Genomic DNA, 26,230 nt, shown 5'->3' on the forward strand with positions numbered 1-26,230 from the left:
TTGAAAGTTACCCACACTACTTTATTTGTGGATTCTCAGTACCTAATTCAAAGAAGTCAGCGGGGAGTATTTTTTTTGTCTCCTACTATATGTGAGTTACAATTCTTAGTACTTAACAATGTCAACCAAAAAAGCCGTCTTCTTCTTAATACAGGATCTCACCTTTGCCTTAAACTTGGCAATACAAGGCAGATCTCCTTTTAGGACTGATGGATCATTAAATAGTTCTATTCTCTTTAAGGAACTTATTTTCAGGGATATAAAATATTGACTGTGACTAAGTTAAACTTTTTCATTATGTTTTAGCATTCTGATTATGACAAGTGATACTACTTCATTTATAGCAGTGATACAAACGCTCCTGATAACCCTGAGGGGTGACAAGCTATCCCTTTATGCTACCACTACACTTAGGTGTTACGGGGCAATTCAGTGAACAACACAGGGCATGAAGGCACTAGAGACAAGTCACGACAGGCTTCTCCTACTTAAATGTGCTTCCTAATCCAAACATGTTTTAGAGCGGCAATCTCCAGTCGTCTTCACCACACCAACACACGGAGGTACTGTTCTCTTCCAGGGCAGGGGTCGGCACAATTTTTCTGTAAAGGCCAGATAGTAAATATTTTCAGCTTTTCAGGGCATATGGTTTCTGTCGCAACTACTCGACTTTGCTGTTGTCGTGTGAAACAGCCATGGACAGCACCTAACCAAATGAGCAGGGCTTGTTTTTGTACGTTTTGACTACGTACAAAAACAAGGCAGTGGGAGGCTTTGGTCTGTGGGTCACGGTGGTCTGCTGCCCCTGCTCGAGGGAACTGGGGGACTGGGAAAGAGGATATTATTGAAGGTCATTCTCATCTACCTTCTCACCTCAAGAGTTCCTGGTCTTGAGTAAGCACGCAGGGGGAGGTGTGGAGAGAATCATTAAGCATCTCTCCTAAAGAGCACTCACAGAGAATGGGCACAAAGCTTTCGGCAGGGAAGATTGTTCTGGGCTCCAATGAAGTTCTTAGTAATATTAAACTAAAATAACTGAATGTAGAACTCTTTCCCTCAACCACAACTTTTTTCCTTACAGAGAATTCTAGGATACAGGGATATATTGCTGAATACCTTAACTATGAGAATTTGTTGCATAATTAAATTACTCCCATTAGGGACGGAAAGGAGCAGGGGACTGGGAATAGAAAAGGTAGGTAAAAAGTAGCCCCAGCATTCCAGCTTTGAGAAGAGAGAGAAACAACGTACAAGTCAACATATGCTAGCTGTGGCTTTTCTGTAGGTTTTTTGGGATTTTTGAGACACTTCCATTACCCAGGCTGGAATGCAATGGCACAATCTCAGCTGACTGCAGCCTCTGCCTCCGGGGCTCAAGGGATTCTCTCGCCTCAGCCTCCTGAGCAGCTGGGACTACAACATGTGCCACTGAGCTTGGCGACTTTTTACGTTTTTCTGTAGAAATGGATTTCACCACGTTGCACAGGCTGATCCTGAACTCTTGACCTCAAGATCCACCCGCCCTGGCCTCCCAAAGTGCTGGGATTACAAGCGCGAGCCACTGCACCTGGCATTCCTGTAGTTTTAAAAGAGCTGGGACATAAGAGGAACTGACCTCATGTATTTTGGGATGAGGATACCACATGCAAAGCTGAGGCAGAGGGGTGTATGCGTGTGATATACAACTAACCCTCTATGTTAGAAAGGAGGTTGGGGAAACACTTATCCATTGATGCTGCCTAAATTTCCTCAAAGCTTTTTCTACCTGTAAGTATCCAAGTTACTCTCTATGGGCCAAAGCGGAAGTCAAAAAATCAGACACTGAATAGTTTGATGAGATGAAGAAACACAGAAAATCCACCAGCCAAAAACAACCCTAACAAATTGAGAGGAATTTCGCAGTAATACACAGAAACTCTTGAGAAAGGGGTAGGGGTGGGATTCTGAAAAGTTTCCAGGAAGAGATGATAAGTTAGCCACCTGGTCACTATTATACTCAATTAAGATGTATAAAATGTGATTTAACATTATAGTTAGCGTGCTATTTTAAAAATCATCTTAAATATATTTGTAAGGTTTTTTGCAGAGGCTTACCTGCAACTCGAATGCCCATCCTTAGCTCCTGTGTTTCTCGCACCTATCAAGATCTGGTCAAGGGCCCCAGAGACCCTAAGGGGAAGGGCCTGATGTGGGCTTATTTTCTGCCAGTTCAGATACTCTCCTGTATCAACATATAGGTAGTAGTCTGGTATCTCATATAGATGAATGGTAATGAGATACCAGGTTTTTACTGAGAAATAACTTCTTAATTTTAATGATGAACTTTGTCATCTTCACATCTCCTTGAATTATAACTTTATGATTAAACAAAACTAGTTTTTCTCTAATTCTCAGTTGCTCTTGACAGCAAGCCAAGAACGTCCAGACAGAACCATATCTGTCTACATTAATAATACATTTACTTCCTGTATCATTATTTTAGATTCCAATAACTTTATTCTTTTTTTTTTTTTTTTGACTCCCTCTCCCTGTCCCACATATTACACATTTTAAAATTGTTAAGTATGTATTGCAGTCGTCTCCACCGTACACTCTTTGCTGTTCCAGAACTTTAAGTGATGTCCAGGTCAACACCACTTACGCCAGCGCTGCAGCTCTTTGGATAAACAGAGACAAATGTAAGGATCCAAGAGGCCACTTCCAATGACTGTTGCTATCTCTTGCCTCTACAGATCATTCTGTTATATTTTTGTTTTATAAGTTTAGAAATAGAGTATTAAGCACAATGAGTTTGTTTCACTTTCTTCAGTCTCTGTTCACTAATGTTATCAAACAATCCCTTTCAGACTGGTAAAACTTTAAGAAAAAGCCCTTTTCTCTGTGGGAGAAATGACTCTTGGGTTTGGGCCTCTCCTTTTATGCAGGACGATCAGAAAGGCACTCCTTTCCCTCACGCATGGCCAGGTGTCTGATACAAGAGATGGCGGCGAGGCCATTCCAGCCAGCATGCAGGAATGTGCTGCTGCCCTGTTCCTGCTGTCAGACCTACCCGCTACTCGCTAGGCACTGATTTCATCAAACACATCCCAATTAGCATCCAATTGTGATTTTTAAAAAAAAGTCTAGTGTGTGAATTATGTTGGCCTTCAGAGTTCATCGTTATCTTGTACTTTTATACCTGAAGTTTTCATCTGAAAGTGGGCTTTTTTTTTTATTGTACAAAAATACTGGTGGTTTTGTTTTGTTTTTTGAGATGCAGTTTCGCTGGTCACCCAGGCTGGAGTGCAATGGCGCAATCTCAGCTCACTGCAACCTCTGCCTCCTGGGTTCTAGCAATTCTCCTGCCTCAGCCTCCCAAGTAGTTGGGACTACAGGCGCCCGCCATCAGGCCCAGCTTATTTTTGTATTTTTAGTAGAGACAGGGTTTCACCACGTTGGGCAAGCTGGTCTTGAACTCATGACCCCAGGTGATCTGCTGGCCTCGGCCTCCCAAAGTGCTGGGATTACAGGCATGAGCCACTGCACCCGGCCCAAAAATACTGGTTTTTGATTGTACAAAACCAGCACAAAAATTTAATTATACAAACATACTGATATTTTTGATACCCATCATGTCTTTTTAACTATAAGGATATATTTTCATAATACAATACTTTGAAAATGAAGAAAGATATCTTGAATTAAGAGAACTGAAAGTAAAGTATTTTCCTTGTGGTTAAGACTTAGGGCAAGCTGAAACTTGGAGAATGGCACTTTGGTTTTTAAGTGTTCAAAGTAGATTAACTGAGATAGCAATAAGACTTAGACACATTGGTAAGTGACAGCTATATTCTATTCCTCCTCCTTTCTTTTGTGGTATAAAAGTGTTTGGTTTCAATGCCAAAAAGGTGCTCTTAGACACCGAGGAAGAGCACCTTCCACTGGAGCAAGGAAACAGTTCTTACGTACCTGACCTTTTGGCAGGGAAGGAAAAAAAGCTAGAAAGGCTGAGTGCAGTGGCTCATGTCTGTAATCCCAGCACTTTGGGAGGCCGAGAAAAGTGGATCACCAGGGGTTAGGAGTTTAAGACCAGCCTGGCCAATATAGTGAAAACCCTGTCTCTACTAAAAATACAAAAAGTTAGCCAGGCATGGTGACATACACCTGTAGTTCCAGCTACTCGGGAGGCGGAGGTTGCAGTGAGCCAAGATTGTGCCACTGCACTCTAGCCTGGGTGACAGAGCAAGACTCCGTCTCAAAAAAAAAAAAAAAAAAAAAAAAATGACAACATGAAATGGAGCGCAAGGACAATTATGTGAATTCTAGTCAAATCTTATACAGGCCATTACAACCAAGCCTCTAATAAAACCCCAGAGCCCGTCAGGCGCAGTGGCTTACGCCTGTAATCTCAGCACTTTGGGAGGCCGAGGTGGGCAGATCACCTGAGGTCGGGAGTTTGAGACCAGCCTGACCAACATGGAGAAACCCCATCTCTACTAAAAATACAAAATTAGCCGGGTATGGTGGCCCATGCCTGTAATTCCAGCTACTCGAGAGGCTGAGGCAGGAGAATCACTTGAACCCAGGAGGCGGAGGTTGCGGTGAGCCGAGATCGTGCCATTGTACTCCAGCCTGGGCAACAAGAGCGAAACTGCATCTCAAAAATAAAAAAAAAAAAAACCCCAGAAACCCCAGGCAATAGCTCATTCAGCAGGGCATGTCAGATACTGTAAAGCTGTAAAAAAACAAAAAACAAAAAAGCAATTCAGAGAATCCCTTCGAGGTCCACATAACGGAATGGGACCTGTTATTAAGGCTAGAAATACAGAAAGGCTTACTCAGACGTCTGAAACTCCAGCTACAACACAGGACGAAGTATCCTGTGAAGAGCATCGTGATGCCACCGACTCCACTCTTCCTTATGGTGGTGTTGCACCTGATCCAGCCTGTTCAAAAGGAAATACGGCTTGTTACAGTGACTGAAACTAGGGCCAGTATCCGCGGGTCATTCAAGTTTTCCCAGTTAGCTTGAGTGATGGAACTGGAATTCAGAGATTTACACGCACATATTTTAAACACATAAAGGCTAACTAACATCAAATAACCTTAACTTGACTAGATTCAAATTAGTTACTCTAGTTTTGGGTGCTTGGTTAAAATCTTTAGTGGGAGGAGGCTAATACAACTGGTTAACTTGAGGTTTAGAGTCTTTCTGGTTTTGGGAGGAGGCAAAATCAATGTGGGCCAGGGAAAGTTGGGGGTAGGTATTAAAAAATACAAGCTGTTGAATAAATGGTAGTTATTAGCTTTGGTGCTTTCAATTATGTCAAACTCCAAAATGAAAACAGACAAGTGGAAAACTAGGAAGACAACATACATTTTAACATTTTCTTCCTCTCCTTTTTAGCCTTGCTGTAACAGCCTAAAGAGAAACTTTTCCAAATGCCCGGAACCAGCAACAGAACGCAACAGTCAAACTTCAGCCTCACCTTTCTGTACAGCTCCCAAGAGCCTCATTAGAGAGAAGTTGGAGGTTGTAAGTCCGGTAGGGGGTTCCAAACTCCTTATATGAGTTGAGCTTCTTTCCAACAAAGAAACTATGGTTCCAAACAGAAGTCACTGTCATTGTTTACCGAAACGTACCCCCTTCCCCAACATCCAGTGCCGAAGGATCCAGGGCTAAACCTCAGGAAAAGCATATTCTAAACAGGTGAATTAAACATTTCTGCATTGAACTGCAGCTACGTGTTGAAAGTCAAATCAATTACAGGTTGAAAAAACGTTTTTCAAAAGGCCAAGGGACCCCTGCAAATCAGGACCTCTACTTGGTTTTGGTCTGCTGAGTACCCTGGCCAGGTGATTGATGGGCATGTGCTTCATGAAGTGAGTCTTACAACATCTTTTTGTTTGTTTTTGAGACAGAGTCTTGCTCTGTCACCCAGGCTGGAGTGCAGTGGCATGATCTTGGCTCACTGCAACCTCCACCTCCTGAATTCAAGTGATTCTCCTGCCTCAGCCTCCTGAGCACTGGGATTACAGGCACACACGATCATGCCAGGCTAATTTTTGTTATTTTTAGTAGACATGGGGTTTCACCATGTTGGCCAGGCTGGTTTTGAACTCCCGACCTTATGTGATCTGCCTGCCCCAGCCTCCGAAAGTGCTGGGATTATAGGCATGAACCACTACACCTGGCCTCTTTTACATCTTCTATCATCTGCTAAACATATCGGCCAAAAGCATGACTTTCTCCTATTATGACTGTGACTTGTCCACAGTCAACATGCCTATTCTATTACCTTATTACTATTATTGGCCAGGAAACATTTCCTATTTACGTTCAGTATGTGAATAACTTAAGCAGAACCAGAAAAGAGGGCTTATGCAGGCTGGGCACAGTGGCTCACAACTGTAATCCCAGCATTTCGGGAAGCCGAGGCAGGCAGATCACGAGGTCATGAGATTGAGACCATTCTGGCTAACACAGTAAAACCCCATCTCTACTAAAAAATAGAAAAAAATTAGCAGGGCATGGTGGTGGGCGCCTGTCGTCCCAGCTACTCAGGAGGCTGAGGCAGGAGAATGGTGTGAACCTGGGAGGCAGAGCTTGCAGTGAGCCGAGATCGTGCCACTGCATTCCAGCCTGGGCGACAGAGCAAGACTCCATCTCAAAAAAAAAAAAAAAAAAAAAAAAAAGAAGGCTTATGCTCCTTAATCACATTTCTCCTGCATCTGGTTTTCTCCGTGTTTTATGACAGGTAATCTCTACTACTGATGGTTCTCTGGTCTTGGTTTGGTTCATCAGGATAAAGAATAAATTAAACACCGATAACAGGTTTAGCAGGTGTGGTAAAAGTTGCTGTGGATGTAAAAATATCCAAATGATCATTAAAGAGCAATGAAAAGAATCATGCTGGCTTCCAAGAAATTGCACAGAAGATAATTCTCTTGCAAGGTGAAGGTTAGTCTCTTAAAAAAAAAACCATTCATCTTGGAAAAAATTTGAGGAAAATGGTGCAAAGAGCCAACTTCCTGAAAATTGCAACTATGCAGCAGTGTCAGAACCATGTGGTTCCCTGGCCTTGCCCTGCTTTCTCCAGTCAGGTGAGCCTACTGGCCTGACCTGCAGTTAATTCAGTAACTGTTAGCTCACTGGTCCTGCCTTTAAGTATCAAAGGAATGAGCTGGCTTCCTGAGAAGGGCACATGACCTATCAAAGGTCTTGCCTGAGCAAGAAAAGGTATAGCCCATTCTCTTATGCAAAGATTTCAATAAAACTCTAATTTGCAGTCACTGGAGACAGCCATTGCCTGGTGAAATTACAAAGCTTTTTGAGGAGCCAATGGCACCACCTTTTAATCCCCATAGATCGATGTGGCCTTGAAATCCTTGGCTAGTGGAGGGATCGGGGCTTGACCTGATCCTAGGGTCTCTCTCTTCTGGTATCTTCTGTTCGTTTGGTGGTAATCAAAGTCTGAACATTGATCCTGGATCCAACTTCAATAGTTTTTCAATTTATAATGGAAGTAGAGGCCCTATGATGATTACAGCTTATTTACTGTCTGATACAGAAGTACCAAATTAAGCACAGCATTTATTAGTTACAGACTATAAGCAATAAAAGGGATTAAAATAGTTTCTCACCACTGTTTGGAAGGAACTTGTTACTGAAGAAAAAATTCTATTTTCCCTTCTATATCCTATCTCATAACCTGGGTAATTTAATGTTTCAAGTTACTATACCTTATTACTGTGTTCTTGGGACCTAACAGCGAAATGTATTAATAACATATCAAACAAGGTATTGACTTCTCTCTGTGGTCTTTAAACTCTACCTGAGGTTTACTGTTTGGGATAGTTAGTAATTAATACCTCCAGGTTCACCTGACTCTTCTACCTGTGGTCTTTAAGCTCTACTTCAGGTTCACTGTTTGGGATAGTTAGTAGAGTCAGACGAACCTGGATTTGAATCCTGATTCTGTCACTTACTGCATGAATATGGGCAAGTCACTTAAGATGTCTGAAGCTCAGGTCAGGCACGGTAGCTCACGCCTGCAATCCCAGCACTTTGGGAGGCCGAGGCGGGCGGATTACCTGAGGTCAGGCGTTCGAGACCAGGCTGGTCAACATGGCGAAACCCCGTCTCTACTAAAAAGTACAAAAAAAAAAAAAAAATTAGCTGGGCGCGGTGGCAGGCGCCTGTAATCCCAGCTATTGGGGAGGCTGAGGCAGGAGAATCGCTTGAACCTGGGAGGCGGAGGTTGCAGTGAGCCATGATCGCACCATTGCACTCCAGCCTGGGAGACAGAGCAAGACTCCGTCTCAAAAAAAAAAAAAAAAAAAAGATGTCTGATGCTCAGATTCCTTATGAGGAATAAGAGGGTGCGACAGTGGTGTCACCTCCGAGCTGTTAAGAGGGTTAAATGAGATAATGTATCTAGCATAATGACAGTCATAGTCATCACAGATAAGCGTCAGGTCCCTCCCTTTTTTTCCTTTAAAATGAAAAGTGTGTATCAGGGACATTCCTAAGCACTATAAAATATAGTACAGAAAATACACAAGTCCTTCAGCTTGCTAGAGAGATTTATCATGGGGGGAGTGTGTGCATTTGCAATTGAAAAACACACAGAAGGCCGGGCATAGTGGTTCACGCCTGTAATCCCAGCACTTTGGGAGGGTGAGGTGGGCAGATCACCTGAGGTCACAAGTTCGAGACCAGCCTGACCAACATGGAGAAACCCCACCTCTACTAAAAATACAGAATTAGCCGGGTGTGGTGGTGCATACCTGTAGTCCCAGCTACTTGGGAGGCTGAGGCAGGGGAATCGCTTGAACCCAGGAGGCAGAGGTAAGCCGAGACTGCGCCATTGCACTCCAGCCTGGGCAACAAGAGCGAAACTCCGTCTCAAAAAACAAACCAAAATACAAAAACCCCCACACAGAAAAGAATGGCACTATAACAAACGTGGTTTTAGTTATGGTGTATTTTCTACAACATGATTTAGTGGAAAGGATTAAACTAGGCCTCAGGAAACTAGGTGCTCCTTGCAGCTCTACTATTTATTGGCAACACAAAGTTGGACAAATTACTTATTCTCTCTGTACCCATTTCATCATCTACAAAATAGGGATAAATTCACTCTGCCCACCTCTCAGAGTTGTGTGGCCAGAATAAAAATACAGATAGAGGCACTCTGAAAACCACAAAGCAACACAAATGTTAATATAATTAAATGTGTTTATTACGGAGAAGGGGCTTGACTTTGTGACTATAACTTTGTACAAAAAAGTGTAGACGTTAGGCCTGTTTATACAAGGTAGTTAAAGAAAATGTAGCTTTGCGCTAGCAATGTTCTGTTCTTAGTACACATCCATTTCGAGACCAGGCAAATAGAGGTTTAGTGAATATGATATCATTTGCAAAATCTACCAGAGGAGAAAACAATTTCCCTTTAGGAACAGATAATATCAGTTTTTCTCTTGCAAACCTATTCTGAGTTGTTACAGGTCTCCTGTCAAAATAAGCATGAAAGCACCAATGAGCACTACACAAGAGAGGTATGCTACTTTACAATAACCCTGCCCCTAGAAAAACTTAAGAAATATTAAGTATTTTAACTAGAGAGGTGGTCTAATAACTAAAGATGAGATTCAACAGAGAAAAGCAAAGATATTTCAAATGACTGTCAGGAACTTCCTGGCTCCTTGGGCCTTGGTCTTCCCTCCTGTTAACCTATTCCAGCCATCAGCAAGGAGCCTCTAGGAAGCTTCTGAAGAGTTTGATTCATAATCAAGGTGAGTTTCAATGTTCAGTCTTTCGCCCCAAGTCCTTCTTACCTCATCTCTCCTGTTTCCAGGCTCAATCACTGGTTTTACTCTTGGGTCCTAGCCTTTGTGGCCTACATTTTTTTTGTTTTTGGCCACATCCTCTATTTCTGGTCCTTGATCGTCACTGTTCATTTCCTGAGCCTCCACTTCCACTTATCTGCCTTGCTTGCCCTTCTTACCTGGCTAGTTTTACCTGTGTCCTACCACCTGCATCCTACTTTGCTACTCTGAATTCCAAGATGTTGCATTTGCCTGAAACCTAGAACCCATTTCTTGTCCTGTAAACTTAGAACCTATTTCTTGTACAACCTGGTCCTGACTGGATTCTCAACACAGTGCTTATTCTATCTAGTTGAATTTTGAAGTCCTTATGTTTTTCTTGAGTCTGTTTACCCATCCAGTTTCTACCGGACATGCCTCTTCTCAATGCAGAAACTCAACTGCTTTCATTATAGCCAGCCTGCCCTAGTGTAATCTTCAACTCTTAGGGGAGAGGAAAAGAAAGGGATAAACCACCACTACTGACCCTGAAGCAAGAAGTACTGTTTTCAGGACAATTTTTTTTTTTTTTTTTGAGACAGGGTCTCACTCCCGTCACCCAGGCTGCAGTGAAGTGGCCCATACGTGGCTCATTGCAGCCCTGACTTCCAGGGCTCAGGTGATCCTCCCACTTTAGCCTCTCAAATAGCTGGGACTACAGGTGCGCCACCACACCCAGCAAATTTTTTGTATTCTTAGTAGAGATGGGGTTTTCCCATGTTGCCCAGGCTGGTCTCAACTCCTGAAATCAAGTGATCCACCTGCCTTGGCCTCTGCCTCCCAAAGTGCTTAGATTACAGGTGTGAACCACTGCACCCAGCCACTTTCAGGACAACTTTATGTGCAGTCTACTGGCATGCCTAGGTGAAAATAAACTGAATGACTGAAAATGTTGGTATCTTGACCCTTATACATTCAAAAGGCAGAGAAAGCATTTTGGATGGGACAGATGGCAATTGAAAATAAGCTTGCTTACCTTGTGAGAGTCTTTCCCCCTGGGGAGTCGTAAGTTGTGGCTTCTGGGCCACTGCATTCCAACGCTGAGGCTTCCCTGGCAACACCCCTAGTCCAAGGTAACCAGGATAGAGCTCTGGAAACCACTCCAGTCCCACACAGCTGAGAAGGGTCTTCGTGCCAGCAGCTGCAGCATGATTGGTGAAGGGGCTCTGAGGAGTGTGATGCTGGGCTGAACATAAAGGACTCTGGCACCTAGTGTGTGATGCTTGGAACTGACTATCAGATTTGGGCTCCAGAGACACCTGTCCCTTGGGACTCTCCATTAATGCCTTTACATCAGGGACACGATTATGATTCCAGGCTTCTGCTTTCTTTTCTGGAAGAAATTTTGTAGCTAGAGAAGCAAGACTTTGACTACTTGACTGCGATACAGAATGAAACTCATAAGTTGTCTCCCTTGGAATGAACAAACTTAAATGTGGTCCTTCTCCTTGAGACTTTTCTGTGACTGAATCATTGGTGTTGAAGTTCTCACAGCCATGGCTCATGACAGTCCGTTCCTGCTTTTCTGTTGCAGACACACTTTTCTCTGCATTTCCTTTGCTCCCACACGTCTCTACTCCAAGAGTAAGTCCTTTCTCTTGTTTCTCCGTGACTTGGATTTTACCCAATGAGCTCATTTTAAGGCTTAAAATGAGTGATTCTGTGTTCTTTTCTGGAGTCTCAGTAACTGTAACATCAGTAGGGACTCCTGAGAGGTGATCCCTGCCTTTGGAATCTCTCTCATTGCTTAATAATGATATTCTTACCCTTTTAACCTCATCACTGACATTCTTTGGAGAAATATGACAATCACCAGTAGGCACGTCTAGTAATTTTACTAGAAGTTCCTGTCTTTGGGGATCAATTTTGTCCAATTTCAGATCACCAGAGGTAGTCTGTACATCATGAGGTACAGTTGAGGAATATTTTCTATCTTGATTTGACAAAGAAGGTTCTATTGAGCCAACCAGTAAAGACGCTCCAGCTTCTGAAGGATTACGTTGACTTTCTCCGAATTTAGACAAATCTTTGGCAAGTTCTCTTTTAGGAGAGGTTTTCTCTGATGCATAAAACTGAGCCTTGGTTTCTTCTTGGAAAGTAGTCTTTGGCTTAGTATTTTTTAACATTTTGAAGGATGGTTGGATTGGATTCTTGATGTCTTTATCTGCCTTTGTAGTAGTTGCTCTTTCCAAACCAACAGCTGGTAGTGGAAAGGTCTTCACTGTCTGTTCTGGTTTGTCCATTATCAACTTAGAATTTCTTTCTTCATTCTCTGTCTCTAACTCTTTCCCTTTAGCTTTAATTAAATCTTTGATTGGCCCTTTCATTTTTTTAGCACGTGGGAGTGTAGCTGGCTTGGACTGATGAACTTTTTGATCAGTAGGTATGGTTGATCCTATCATCTTACAGTATGGCAAGTGGGATTTTAATCGTTTAAATGGCTTCTTACAATAAGGACACACTTCCATTCTGGGTGGATTATCACTCATCCTATTCCTGAAAAATGTAAATGTGAGATTATGAGAAGCACATAGTTTGTAAACATCAATATTTTACTTATGTGTTGTATCTTTTAAATTCATTTGGAACAAGCTAGATGTTTGCTACTTAAGGTTACAGCAAGTCAACTAGTCATTACATGAGGATAAAAAATTGTTTAAAAACCCATAAACACGTTATTCAAGGACAGAATGGTAAAGAATAAAAAACTTAGGCCAGGAACCAAAGGTTATTTATTTATTTATTTTGGAGATAGAGTCTCGTTCTGTCACCCAGACTGGAGTGCAGTGGCACAATATCTGCTCACTGCAAACTCTGCCTCCCAGCATCAAGCAATTCTCTTATCTCAGCCTCCCAAGTAGTTGGGACTACAGGGGCATGCTACCACGCCTGGCTAATTTTTTGTATTTTAGTACAGATGGGGTTTCACTGTGTCCGTGTTGCCCAGACTGGTCTTGAACTCCTGAGCTCTGGCAATCCACCCGCCTCGGCCTCCTAAAGTGCTGGGATTACATGCGTGAGCTACCACGCCTGCGCCCGGCCAAAGGTTACTGATTACAGCACAGGTTTCCAAAGTGATATATGGAATATCCACTAGGGTGTAAGAAGAAAATATTAGAAAATATTAGAGTTCCCTCAATCTAAGAATGAGAAATGAAGCTCTACTAACATTTAGTTAGTAATATGCATATATATACACACACACGGATATACATAAAATGTATGTATAATATACAAATATATACATGGTAAGAACACAGCCCTATTTTTCACCTATCCTTTTTTTTTTTTTTTGAGACGGAGTCTCACTCTGTCACCAGGCTGGAGTGCAGTGTTGGCTCACTGAAACCTCCATTTCCCGGGTTCAAGTGATTGTCCTGCCTCAGCCTCTCGAGTAGCTGGGACTATAGGCACACGCCACTACGCCCAGCTAATTTTTGTATTTTTAGTAGAGACGGGGTTTCACCATGTTGGCCAGGATGGTCTTGATGTCCTGACTTTGTGATCCGCCCGCCCTGGCCTCCCAAAGTACTGGGATTACAGGTGTGAGCCACCACGCCTGGCCTACTAATAGTTTCTAGTACAACAGATTACTGGCAAATTAGTTTGACATCTTTGTTAAATATATACCATGTAAAAAATTAAAAAAAAAACATTTATACCAGGTATATTTGTACCTGTTACTCTTTAGAGTCCAGAAAAGAAAATGTTTAATTCCAATGTTTAGTTGAAAGTTATTTCCTTTCTACATCTCTTATTCTTTCTATAAAGTTCCAGAGGGCAAGAAACCTATCTATCCTGCACACAGCTGTATGTAAAAACCTAGCACTGAGCCTGGCATACAATATTTGCTCACTGAATTCTTTAGATATAAACGATTAAATATTACTCAGTACTACAACTGGTAATATCTCTGACCACCACCGAGATTAAAAAAGGTGACTGAAACCATTCACAAAACAGACACAATTCTGACGAACCCATTCATTAAAGCAACCAACTCACCTTATCCTGTACGAAGTCATTCAAAACAAAACTGTTTTCTGCCAACAGATTACAGTAATCATTCTTACTTTGTTGTTGTTCGGTCTTTTTTTTTTGAGATGGAGTCTCGCTCTGTCACTCAAGCTGGAGTGCAGTGGCACGATCTCGGCTCACTGCAACCTCAGCCTCCCCAGTGGCTAGGATTACTGGGATTACGGGCGTGGGCCACCACGCCGGGCTAATTTTAGTATTTTTAGTAGAGACGGGGTTTCACCATGTTGGCCAGGCTGGTCTTGAACTCCTGACCTCAGGTGATCCACCCACCTCGGTCTCCCAAAGTGCTGGGATTACAGGCGTGAGCCACCGCGCCCGGCCTGCTGGGATTACAGGCGTAAGCCATCAGTCTTACTTTGGAGGTACACACTAACAACAGGATGAAAGCCACAGACTGTTTATTTACAAAAATACACACAAATGAAGCCAGTCCATGGACCTTTGGCTAATAACGTTAGAAAGGGCTTGACACCTGCTAGACGTTTCTGCCTCCACTCCACCTCACACTCAATCCTACTTGAAACATCTCGGTACATTCCCAGGGTAACGTCTATATGTGGCTGTTTACTTACGCGAGCTCCTCTAGGAGGATGCTAGTTTTGCGGGTGCTTCTCCCGGATCCCCATTCTTCCCCGATCACCGTTCCCGAGTGTGGCAGAATGAAACGTGAATGTCAGCCTGTGTAAGACACGATGAGACAGGTGACTTGGCAGCACGCGCAGTGAGTAAATGCAGCACGCTACTGAACCAAATACAAACACAGATTCCGGAAAGCAGAGAGTTAAGACCTCCCAAGCCTCTGGCCTCAAAGAGGACCTCAGCAGTTCCACTAATCCTCACCCTCACCTCCGGCGCTCTCCAGCCACCTTTCCCTCCTCCGGCCGCGTTACCAGCCTGCCCACCTCCCCGCACCCTTCCTTTGCCTGAAAGCTGTTCTGATTCTGCCAGTGGAGTGGATGGGGTCGGCCTGGCAGATTCTGGGTCAGGGACCGGCGTTCCCGCAGCCCCACCGAGGGGTTCCTGCTGCGGATCCAGGAAGACCCTCCGCCGGCCCCGGCACCCGATACCCTCCGCCGGTACCCGATTCCCTCCCCTCTCTGCTCAGGACAGTCTTCCCCAGACCTAGAACGTGGGCCGCGGAAGACAACCCCGCCCTTGGAAGCTCACCTCAGAGGACCGTCCTCACCTCGGAAGACCTGAAAGCCCAGGCGGCCCCGGCGACAAGCCCCCCCAGGGAAGCCCCCCAAGCGCCTGCCCAACCCCCGGCCAGGAAACCGCGTCAGGCTGTCTGCACCACTGCCGGATAGGTCCACCTATTTTTAAAAATGTTACCTCACACGGATTCAACTCAAATACTTGTATGATATTATTATGACATAATTGAGTTTATTTGAAACCTGGCTTGACTTTCATACCGTACCCTCCGTTGGCTGTGAACAGGCGAGTGCTTCCGCCACCTCAGGGGAGGTCCTTTCTCCCAGAAGCTCCTAGTCGCTCCTCCCCCTCCGAGCCCGCCTCTTCCCGTGGGCGGGGTTACCGGTCGGCGCGGTTGGGATCGTGCCACTGCGCAGCCGCGAGAGGGCGGTACCACGGCGGCAGCGACATGGGGGGGCGCGGAGCAGACGCCGGAAGTAGCGGTGGTACGGGTCCGACTGAGGGGTACTCGCCACCGGCTGCGTCCACCCGAGCGGCTGCGAGAGCTAAGGCCCGAGGGGGTGGGCGTGGCGGCCGCCGAAACACAACCCCCTCTGTTCCCTCTTCTCGCAGAGCGGCGCCGCGTAGCTTCCCTCCGCCAGCTGCCATGAGCGAGCGCCTCCGTCCCAGGTGAGAGGGAAGGTACCCCCTTTCCACTCGTCGCCTGAGGATCTGGGAGATGGAGCCGAGGGGGCGCGCGAAATGGGGGTCGGAGCAAGTGTGGACCCGGCGGGGCTCCCTGTGGGGTCCACTGCGGGCCGGGGGAGGAGGGGAGAGGGATGCGCGAGTGATCGGATGCTTGGTTCCTGTGGGTAGCTGGAAGGTGACTCTCCGGGGTCCAGGTCTCCCGCCCCTCCATCTTTTTACCCCCCTATAATTTCCTATTTGGAACGAAGTGTGATCGGTCCCGGAAGAGAGACAGTGGCCCTAAAGCTTCCCTGTCCTAAATTTAGGAGGGTGGGGGGATGGGAGAAACGTCTCATCTTGGAGAGGGGGCCCCCTCAGGCTTTTGTGAGGGCACCGGGCGGGGAGCTGCCGGCTCCCCAAGGTCAGAAAGAAAGGTTGGGCTTAACCCCGCAGCAGGGAAAGATTAGGTTAGACCGAAGAACTTGTGCTATGAACGGTTGTGAACACAGAAGGGCAGATGACCAGGGCGGGTTATGGATTCTCTCTTGACTGTAGCATTAAGAACAAGCTGGATTCTAAACTGTTTGGATGCGGGGCTATGAACGGTTGTGAACACAGAAGGGCAGATGACCAAGGCGGGTTATGGATTCTCTCTTGACTGTAGCATTAAGAACAAGCTGGATTCTAAACTGTTTGGATGCGGGGCCGTTGGATTCCGAAGGCGGGAGGTAGAATTTTATCGCGATGCACTCGCTACCTTCCCAAGGGAGCCTGGCCTCGGGACCTGGGTCTTAAATTAGGGGTTCTGTGCTTGACATGTACTCCTAGAGTCCGCACTAAGTTGGGATTTCTTAATTTTTTTCTCCCTCTTAATTTCCTCTGCAAGAATGTGTGGAGGAGAAAGTTGGGAAGGGTTACCTCAGAATGCTCTTCATGTTACGGTCTTTCCACAGGGATCCTTCTCTGAAATAGTTATTTCACGGGATTGAAGTTCTCAAAAGTATCCTGAGTTTATTTGGTGCCATGGTGAAAACCTCGGGTTCCCCAAGCTGCTGCATGGGATTATTGATTTGGGTCATGTAGCAAGTGGAGCATAAAGCCTCTCGTTGTATAGAAAAGAAGAGTGGACTAAATTTGAAATTGGGGGCCCAATTACAGACATGCTATCGGAATTAGGAACAAGAGCTTTAGCTACAGCTTTAGATACTGACCCGACTGCCATATTATTCTTTCCCAAACCCAGTTTATACTTATGATATTCTCTTGGGGTGTCTCACATATCTGAAGAAAAATCTAAATATTTCCTACAAATAAAAATTCGACTGTACACAACTAATCTGAATGCATTTATACTGGTAGTAGATTCCTTTTATCAAGTACACAAATAATCTCAACATGTTTTAAATAAGTTATTTGATTTGGACAGGCTTTTCTTGCCAGTGTTTAATGGAGTATGATGGGCCAGCTCTGCCAGCTCTAGGACTGTCTAAGATGGTGGCTTTTCGGCTGGGCGCGGTGGCTCAGGCCTGTGATCCCAGCACTTTGGGAGGCCGAGGCCGGTGGATCACCTGAGGTCAGGAGTTCGAGATCACCCTGGCCAACATGGTGAAACTCCGTCTCTACTAAAAATTCAAAAAAATTAGTCGGGCCTGGTAGCGGGCGCCTTAATCCCAGTTACTTGGGAGGCTAAGGCGGAATCGCTTCAACCCGGAAGGCGGAGGTTGCGGTGAGCCGAGATCACTGCACTCCAACCTGGGCAACAAAAGCGAAACTTCATCTCAAAAAAAAAAAAAAAAAAGATAGTTTTTCAGGCTGTCACACAGTAGATTGGATAGCCACAGAGAGGTGAGTGTGTGGTGAGGGAGTCCCTGCTTATTGATTGATTGGTTGATTGATTGACTGATTGATTGATTGACAGAGTCTCACTCTGTCGACCAGGCTGGAGTGCAGTGGCCCGTCATGCCTCACTGCAGCCTCAACCTCCCAGACTCAGGTAATGCTCCCACATCAGCCTCCTGAGTAACTGGACCGCAGATGTGAGCTATCACACCCAGCTAACCTTTGTATTTTTGGTAGAGATGGAGTTTCACCATATTGCCCAGGCTGGTCTTGAACTCCTGGGCTCAAGGAATCCACCTGCCTTGGCCTCCCAAAGTGCTGGGATTACAGATGTGAGCCACCTCACCAGACTGGGAGTCCCTGCTTCAACAGATCCTTTTTCTCTTATATAGAGAGTATATTTTTACAGTAAGAAAGAAAGAGTTCTGTTACTTTTAAAAATAAAGTTTGAAAACTACTAGTTTCCATACTGTTTTTGTTTGTTTGTTTTGAAACGGAGTCTTGCTGTGTTGGCCAGGCTGGAGTGCAGTGGTGCAACCTCGGCTCACTGCAACCTCCACCTCCTGGGTTGAAGCAGTTCTCCTGCCTCAGCCTCCCAAGTAGCTGGGATTACAGGCACGCGCCACCATGCCCTGCTGTTTTGTATTTTTAGTAAAGACGGGTTTCACCATGTGGGCCAGGCTGGTTTCGAACTCCTGACCTCAAGTGATCTGCCTGCCTCGGTCTCTCAAAGTGCTGGGATTACAGGTGTCGGTCACTGTGCCCAGCCCATATTCTTAAGATTATTTCTATGCCCAGTCTCTAGGAGATGACAGGAAGGTTGGAGAGAAATGAAATGATGCAACGTGATGGAATCAGCCATCTTTAGAAGTAGCAGATGCTAACCGGTAATCTGCACCTAGATGGTTAGGGGAGAATATAATCAGTTATAGGGGTGCCTGCTAAAATTATAACCTGGTCTGTGGCATTAATGCCAAAAACTGTAATCTGATTGATTGAGCCGATAGGGATGAGCATGAAGCTGTAATCTTGCCAGTTGTTAACATCATTATTGAAAGAAGAATGTTTCAAGGATGAGATCTGCTAAGAGCCTAGAAAAAGGCAAATAAAGAACAGGTAGAACTCTTTCTTAATCTGGTACCATCCAAAGGAGAAGGCCACCAACAGGCCAAAGAGATTATTCTGGTACTTTACGAGATCAAGTGATTTATGAGGCAGGGATATTTCATGTGACTGTCCCGGAGATTAGTTGAAATCCACAAAACAAGCTTATCTTTTTTTGTTCTTACACTTCCTCTGCCATGCAACCTCCTTGACATTCATAGTCTTGTCCCTGGAAAGATCTATCCCCTGTTATAAATGAGGAGATAGCAAATTTTGATCAGGCTCATAAGTTTGGTTAGAGTGACTCAGCAGCCCAAAGCCCAATCAGCTGTTGGCACGCTGATAAAATGAGTGTGAGGACCAGCAGCTGCTACTTATTCGATGAGTTTCTCTTTGGGTGTCAACTGGCCTCCCAGCGGACGTTGCTTTGCCTCTGCAGAGCACTCCCACGCAAATTCTCTGATCATATTAGGATGGTATTAGCAGTTTCTTGATCAAATTTATGATAAAAGCACATCTGTTTAGTGATTATTAAAACCTGGTATTCATCTTTTTTTTTTCAACCTCCATCTTCTTCAGAGTAATGTGCAGCTAAGATCTGATCTCGTAAGAGAAAGGTAGGGAGCAGAAATGATGTCTTAGAATGAGGTAAATTACATAGCCCAGTGCAGGATGGTTGAAGCTTTATCAGAACCACACACTCTTTATTATTCCAAACTTAAGCTGGGATCCATACTCATTATTAAAGTTAGACCTATTCAGAATGTTGCAGAGTACAGAGAATTGAGCTCAAGGTGATCATTTATTTTCTCCAGTATTCAGACCTCAACTCAAAACAGTGGCAGGATTAAAGGCCTGCCACTGTAAGCCACCCTACTCTTATAGAAAGTATATAATTATATAGAAGACGCTATATCCTCCAATTGTACATGCTTTCCAAAAGCTGTGTGTCCACACCAGCCTTTTGTCTCTCATCTATAGAAAGCTGAAACTTTAAGGGTTTTTTAATAGGTGCTGCTGCCATGTACATACAGACCTCTAGCCTGTGCTGCTGGGAGAACGTTCTGCAGTGACGGGAATGTCCTTTATCTGTGCTGGTCAGTGCAGTAGCCACTAGCTACACGTGGCCACTGAGCACTAGAAACAGGGCTGCTGTGACCTAGAAACTGGACGGTTAATTTTAGTTAATTTAAATGTAAATAACCGTATGTGGCTAGTGGCTACCATATTGGACAGTACAGTTCCGGGCAATTTGACTTAAAATTTTACCTCCTTTAATTTATTTCTGTTTTCTAACGGGTTCAGAAATGGTTTTGACAGCACATAATTCTTAAATAGAGTACATACAAATTTGGTCTTTCTTGCACATCTGAGAGCACTTGCCTAAGAAAGATGTGTGATTTTTCTTTAAACCTGGAAATTTTAAGCAGCTTATGCTATAATCTCATAGTAACAATCTAGTGAAGTAATTGTTATATCATAATACCAGCTAGTGTTGCCAGAATAATCAGGTTAATGTGACCAAGAGGTACCTTTATAAGGGTTTTCAGGGCAAATAGGCAAAGGCAGCCACTCTTATTTCAAATGTTGTCATATGGAAGGGAGTACAATTAGGTAACTTGGAATTGTAATTTCAGGGAGTGTAGAAAGAAGAAAATCTTAATTAGGTTGAAAGCTTAGTCATTAACCTCTTCCTGTTCTTGTTTTAGTCCCAACAGACATTTAAAATTGTTAAATTTCTTTTTAGAAATGAGTTTTACTAATTTAAGCTTGACCTTCCTGCTGCTACCTTGTATTTTTGCGCTTAGTGTCCCGTGATGGTGGACTTCCAACCAATAACCTATCGGGATAGCATATGGTGAATTATGTTTTCTCAGGCAAGAGGGCAAATTTATATGTTGTTATGGTTTGCAATTCAAGTGTCCAAAACATCAGTTGTTTTGATTTTTTTTTTTCTCCTTGTGATTTAATTTCAGGAAAAGGAGAAGGAATGGCAACGAAGAAGACAACCACCTTCCCCCGCAGACCAAAAGGAGTAGCAGAAACCCTGTCTTTCAGGATTCCTGGGACACAGAGGTAGGACGTGTGGCCACATAGTCTTGTTTTCACTGCTTCAGTGAAATAACCCAGTATCTGCTGTGTAATTAAATTTACTTAAAGAATAGTTTAAAATGACCTTACTTGATTACAGTGGTTTAACCTTTCTTTTTCCAAATCAGAACCTCTTTGAGGAAACTGTGTACCCTCTCCCCAGCAAAACAGTACATATCTGCACATAGTCATACATGCACACACTGATTTGTATTTGTTAGGAATCTTGTGGCTCTTTGAAAGCCTATGTTTGAACTCCCTGTTTTGTATTTCAGCGCCAACTTCTTTTCTGGTAGTTTATAAACCATGAATTGTCCTTAAGATAAACATATTTTGTTGCTTCAATTCAAATGCCTTTTAAGAGAAATGTTAAGCATGTAAAATATGTAAGGTATGTGTATGCAAAATCCCATTTTTCAGTGCTTTTACTTTTCATTATTTTGTTCTGAAAAGAGCTCCTGTGGTGAGAGGGAAGGGGAGTTGGGTGTTCTTGAACTTTTTTACAATTTTTGATTTCCTGAAAGAGTGCTTCAGTATGCAGACTGAGGATCAATTTTCTGTGCAATTGGAAGGCTGCTCTATGCTGGTGAAAGGGAACCAATGTAAAGTAATGCTGCTATTAAGTTATGCACCTAGAGAGTTTGACCCTTAACGGTTGTCACACTAAGAGAAAAGCCCCAACAACAAAGAGCCCTAGCCTCATAACTCACAGTAGAATTCTTCCACACCCAAATAATTTGTACTTAATTAGTTCCTGATAATAAGATTTGACCTATATCCAAAAGTAACTCCCTCAAGGGGGAAAAATTGAGAACTTTCATGGAGGTAACATTCATTCAGAGACAGTGAACAAGTGCAGAATAGAATCCTTCTGTGTGGAGACCTGAGTTTCTATAGCTGTTTTTCCTCCTTTAATATTTTCCTGGCCGAGCATGGTGGCTTACACCTGTAATCCCAGCCCTTTGGTAGGCCGAGGTTGTCAGATCACAAGGTCAGGAGTTCGAGACCAGCCTGGCCACATAGTGAAATGCCGTCTCTACTAAAAGTACAAAAAATTAGCTGGATGTGGTGGTGCGCGCCTGTAATCCCAGCTACTCGGGAGGCTGAGGCAGGAGAATCGCTTGAACCCAGGAGGCAGAGGTTGCAGTGAGCTGAGATTGCTCCAGTTTACTCCAGCCTGGGTGACAGAGCAAGACTCTGTTTCAGGAAAAAAAATATATATATATATGTGTGTGTATATATATATATATATATATATATATATATATAAATTATAATTATCAGAAAGGTAATTGAACTTTGTTTAATGTAATAGTTGGGGAATCTCGGGGATGAAAGAAAACAAGATTAGAGGCTACCTTGAATATCTAATGATAAAACCCTGTAATAGTAATTGAGTTTCCATTCTTTTGAATTGTAAGACTGTTCATTAAAAGAATATGCAAAGATTACTTTCATGGTGTTGGCATCAGTATTTCCTTACTTGTGTCTGTATGTAAGTCCTGCTATATGATGTTCATTTCAGTCAAGGGTATGGTAGGTCTGACTCTCTGTATAACATGTTTTTCCCTGTATCTGCCAGTTTTGAAGCCTGAGAATAGCAGTAGCAATTGCCATCTTTTTCTTGCTTTTATCTCTTGGTTAAAAAAAGAAAGAAACTGTCATCCTTTTTAAATAATTAACATTTCTGATCTCTTAAGTAAGGCAGATATTGTAGTGTTGTTTTTTATTTTTTTATTTGTTTTTTTTTTTTGGTACAAAATGACCTTTACTCTCTTTCTAAAATCTATGCATTGGTCTCACAGAAGAAAACAATGTCTTGTTACTCAACCTCCTGGGTTCTCTAGCTTGTCCTTACTTGTCCAAAGAAATTCAGTTGTTGAGCCACTCCGTAATCATTATCTGAAGGAAGGACTAGATTGTCTGTCTTATCATTTAAAGTCATTACTGGTAGTTTCTGTCTGAACTCACTCGTAGATCACCTAATGGGGTGTTACAACTATTAGTTTCAGCCTTGCTTACTGAACATTGACCAGAATAGCCTGCTGTGCTGTCCTGTGCTGTGCTGTGCTGTGCTGTCCTGTCCTGTCCTGTCCTGTCCTGTGCTGTGTTGCGTTGCGCTGTGCTTCCTGGTGGTAGTACTAACAAGTAACAAGGACAAGTGAATGATGGGAGAGCCAGAGAAGGAAAAGGCAGAGGGAAAATCTTTTAAAATGGAAAGTTAAGCCCCAAATAATTAAGTTTTCACTACTAGAATGATTATGTTTGTAGCAGCAAAAAATCAAGTTTAGGGACATTTGGCTGCTTTTTGATGATTGTGTATAAAAGAGAAAATAAAACAATTCATTTTTAATTATATTAATAGTTTAGACAATAAAATATTTTATTAATAACATTACTAATGAAAATGTTTTCTTTTAATTCTGAGGTAGGGCCATGAGATCAGTTTCCTTGAAACTAAGTTATGTGAGAGAAACCATTTCCTATGTTTTCCCTGAATGAATAAGCTCTGTCACCCAGGCTAGAGTGCAGTGGCGTGATCTGAGCTTACCGCAACCTCTACCTCCCAGGCTCAAGCAGCACTCCTACCTCAGCCTCCCAAGTAGCTGGAACTACAGGCACATGCTACCACGCTGGATTAATTTTTTTAAGGTGGTTTTTTTTTGTTTTTTTTTTTTTGTTTTTTGTAGAGAGGACGTCTCACTATATGGCCCAGGCTGGTCGTGAACTTCTGGGTTCAAGCGATCCTCCCACCTCAGCCTCCCCAGAATGCTGGGATTATACACTTGAGCCACCATGCCTGGCCAGAATTCCCTTCCTTCCTTCCCTCTTGCTCCCCTCCCTTCCCCTCCCCTCCCCTCCCCTTTCCTCCTCTTTCTTCCGTTCCCCTCTTTCCTCTCTTCCTTTCTCCCTCCCTTCCTTCTTCCCTCCCTCCTTTCCTTCCTGCCTTTCTTTCTTTTCTTTCTGACAGGGTCTCCCTCTGTTGCCCAAGCTGAGTGCCCTGGAATGATCATGGTTCACTGCAGCCTCAACCTCCTGGGCTCAAGTGATCCTCCCACCTCAGCCTTCTGAGGTGCTGGGACTATAGGTGTGTGCCACCAAACCTGGCTAATTTTTTAAATTTTTTGTAGAGACAGAGTCTCGCTATGTTGCCCAGGCTGGTCTTGAACTCCTGGCCTCTTACCCTCCTCCACTGGGCCCGGCCAGAATTCTCTTTCTTCTCCTTTTTTTTTGTTAACCTGGCTTATTAATAATAATTCTTCTTATAACTTGAACTTTGTGAGGAATTTTTTTTTAATTCTAAGAGAGATTTAGAAGTTACTTACAATTCATTTCTAAAAGTTAACCTTTTCTCTTAAATACAATAATAATGGCAAGTACTGGGAAATATGTGAGGTGTTTTATTTATGTGAAACCATTAAATTGTGCCACAAGTAAATCACAATTATCTGTACAATGGAGATAGTATCTGCCTCTTCTTTCCTAGATGCTATAAAGCTAAAGAGTGTGAACTGATTTGCCGGATTAGTTACGTAGAGAGAAACTTGATATGTGCAAAAGTTAATGTGCGCGTAAATGGCTTCTTTCTCCCATTTTATTTTTTTTATTGTTTATTGTTTTTTGAGAGGGAGTTTCGCTCTCGTTGCCCAGGCTGGAGTGCAGTGGCGCAGTCTCAGCTCACTGCAACCTCCATGTCCCGGGTTCAAACGATTCTCCTGCCTCAGCCTCCCTAGTAGGTGGGATTATAGGCATGTGCCACCACACCCTGCTAGTTTTGTATTTTTAGTAGAGATGGGGTTTCTCCATGTTGGTCAGGCTGGTCTCGAATTCCTGACCTCAGGTAATCTACCTGCCTCGACCTTCCAAAGCGCTGGGATTCCAGGCGTGAGCCACCACGCCCGGCCTATTTTAGTAGGTATTATTATCTCCACTTTTCAGATGGAAAAATTGGCACACAGAAAGATAGTCACTTGTCCAAAGAACACAGCTAGTAAGAGGCAGAGAAGGAGCGGAACCCCAGGGCGTGGTTGTCAGGCTGTTGGCTCCTGACCATGTGTGCTCTCTCAGAAGATAGAGCAGAGGTTCTGTGAGACTGCTAAATATATCCAGGAGCAGCTAGGACCTAGTCTTCTCTCTTTTTTTTTTGAGACAGAGTCTCACTGTCACCCAGGCTGGAGTGCAGTGGCATGATTTTGGCTCACTGCAGCCTCCACCTCCCAGGTTCAAGTGATTCTCCTGCTTCAGCCTCCTGAGTAGCTGGGATTACAGGCAGAGTCTCGCTATGTTGCCCAGTCTGGTCTTGAACTCCGCCAGCTCGCCCAGCTAATTTTTGTATTTTTAGTAGAGATGGGGTTCGCCATATTGGCTAGGCTGGTCTCAAACTCCTGACCTCAGGTGATCCACCCGCCTCAGCCTCCCAAAGTGCTGGGATTATAGGCGTGAGCCACCACGCCCAGCCCTAATCTTCTTTTGAATCGGGAACAGAGAAGAACAGTATTCCTTCTCTTTTTATCTAGATGTTTTTTTCAAGTACATGCAATGATATGATCTTAGCTATAAAACAATTTTAGATTTCTAGCAAGAAGAAAAGCAAAAATAAATAAATAAATAATAAGTTGAGGTCTTGTGTTTTTTTCCAAATCTCTGATTGGTGCTTGAATTGAAGACTTTGAATTTTAACTCCAGTAACTTGGACTTAATGACTTACGAGCCTTAGAATACTCTTTTTAAGTTGAAGTATTTGCTAATTTAATTTTTTTGGTTTTTTTGTTTTTGTTTTTGTTTTGAGACAGGGTCTTGCTCAACTGCCTAGGCAGGAGTGCAGTAGTGCTGTCATGGCTCACAGAAGCTGTGAACTCATGGCTTAAGCACTCCTTCCTGCTCAGCCTCCCAAATATCTGGGACTACAGGTGTGCACCACCATACCTGGCTAGTTTTAAAATTTTTTTTGTGGCGATGGGGGTCTCCTCATGTTGTCCAGGCTGATCTTGAACTCCTGGGCTCAAACAATCCTTCCACCTTGGGCTTCCAAAGTACTAGGATTACAGGCATGAGCCACCATGCTCAGCCTAATGTTTTGTTTTGTGTAAAGCCACTTTGGATGAATCACGTTAGTTAACATCTATCTCAGGCTCAGTTTTCTTTTCAGTGAGCAAGAAGTGAAATGATTATATCAATTTTTGTCTTTCTATCAAGTCCTGATCTTGGACAACTGTTTGGATGGGTAAAAACTACTTAGATTTAACTTAGTTAAATTTTTTTTTAGGGTCTGGTCTTTTTAGATTGAATTCTATTATTTACATGTAGAAGGAGTAGTGTTCTTTCAGTTTTAATATTTTTATCTGCAAATTACACTAGAAATTTCTGTGTAAATGTGGCTTCTGTTACCTAGGTATATGCCTTATAAAAAGTGCTTCTACTTGAGTAAATAAAAGCAATACTTTCTCATCCTTGGGAGAGAAGAAATTAAAATCTAAATTTGACTGGG

The 26,230-nt window shown here is 43.5% G+C and overlaps 3 protein-coding genes across 13 annotated transcripts in view; 2 read left to right on the forward strand and 1 right to left on the reverse strand.

The window, feature by feature from the left end:
* CPSF4L (cleavage and polyadenylation specific factor 4 like) overlaps window positions 1–5,525 on the forward strand; it is a 64,834-nt gene extending 59,309 nt beyond the window's left edge. The window contains exons 7-8 of one of the 2 annotated variants that reach the window (XM_037993744.2): window positions 2,608–2,678; window positions 5,387–5,525. In XM_037993744.2, the coding sequence (XP_037849672.1) occupies window positions 2,608–2,678; window positions 5,387–5,397 (82 nt within the window). In that variant the 3' untranslated portion in view covers window positions 5,398–5,525. The remainder of the gene's footprint in view (window positions 1–2,607; window positions 2,679–5,386) is intronic. The other variant, XM_008011950.3, reaches the window with a different exon arrangement.
* On the reverse strand, window positions 1–15,381 carry MTNAP1 (mitochondrial nucleoid associated protein 1). 9 transcript variants are annotated; one of them, XM_008011938.3, is made up of 6 exons: window positions 15,308–15,381; window positions 14,460–14,565; window positions 10,826–12,345; window positions 5,469–5,576; window positions 4,818–4,925; window positions 1–602 (listed from the first exon to the last, which is right to left on the reverse strand). In XM_008011938.3, exons 3-6 carry the CDS (start codon window positions 12,336–12,338, stop codon window positions 502–504), a joined length of 1,830 nt encoding a protein of 609 aa, XP_008010129.3. In that variant the 5' UTR covers window positions 12,339–12,345; window positions 14,460–14,565; window positions 15,308–15,381; the 3' UTR covers window positions 1–501. The 9 variants fall into 9 exon arrangements, with proteins under 9 accessions (XP_008010129.3, XP_008010130.3, XP_008010128.3 ...); XM_008011939.3 differs by lacking the exon at window positions 15,308–15,381 and adding an exon at window positions 15,074–15,181; XM_008011937.3 differs by lacking the exon at window positions 15,308–15,381 and adding an exon at window positions 15,055–15,135.
* Window positions 15,381–26,230, forward strand: part of VCF1 (VCP nuclear cofactor family member 1) — a 26,523-nt gene continuing 15,673 nt past the window's right edge. The window contains exons 1-2 of one of the 2 annotated variants that reach the window (XM_073005084.1): window positions 15,381–15,711; window positions 20,628–20,727. In XM_073005084.1, the coding sequence (XP_072861185.1) occupies window positions 15,491–15,711; window positions 20,628–20,727 (321 nt within the window). In that variant the 5' untranslated portion in view covers window positions 15,381–15,490. The remainder of the gene's footprint in view (window positions 15,712–20,627; window positions 20,728–26,230) is intronic. The other variant, XM_008011935.3, reaches the window with a different exon arrangement.

Source organism: Chlorocebus sabaeus, chromosome 16 (genome assembly GCF_047675955.1).
Source record: "Chlorocebus sabaeus isolate Y175 chromosome 16, mChlSab1.0.hap1, whole genome shotgun sequence".
Lineage (NCBI taxonomy): Eukaryota > Metazoa > Chordata > Mammalia > Primates > Cercopithecidae > Chlorocebus > Chlorocebus sabaeus.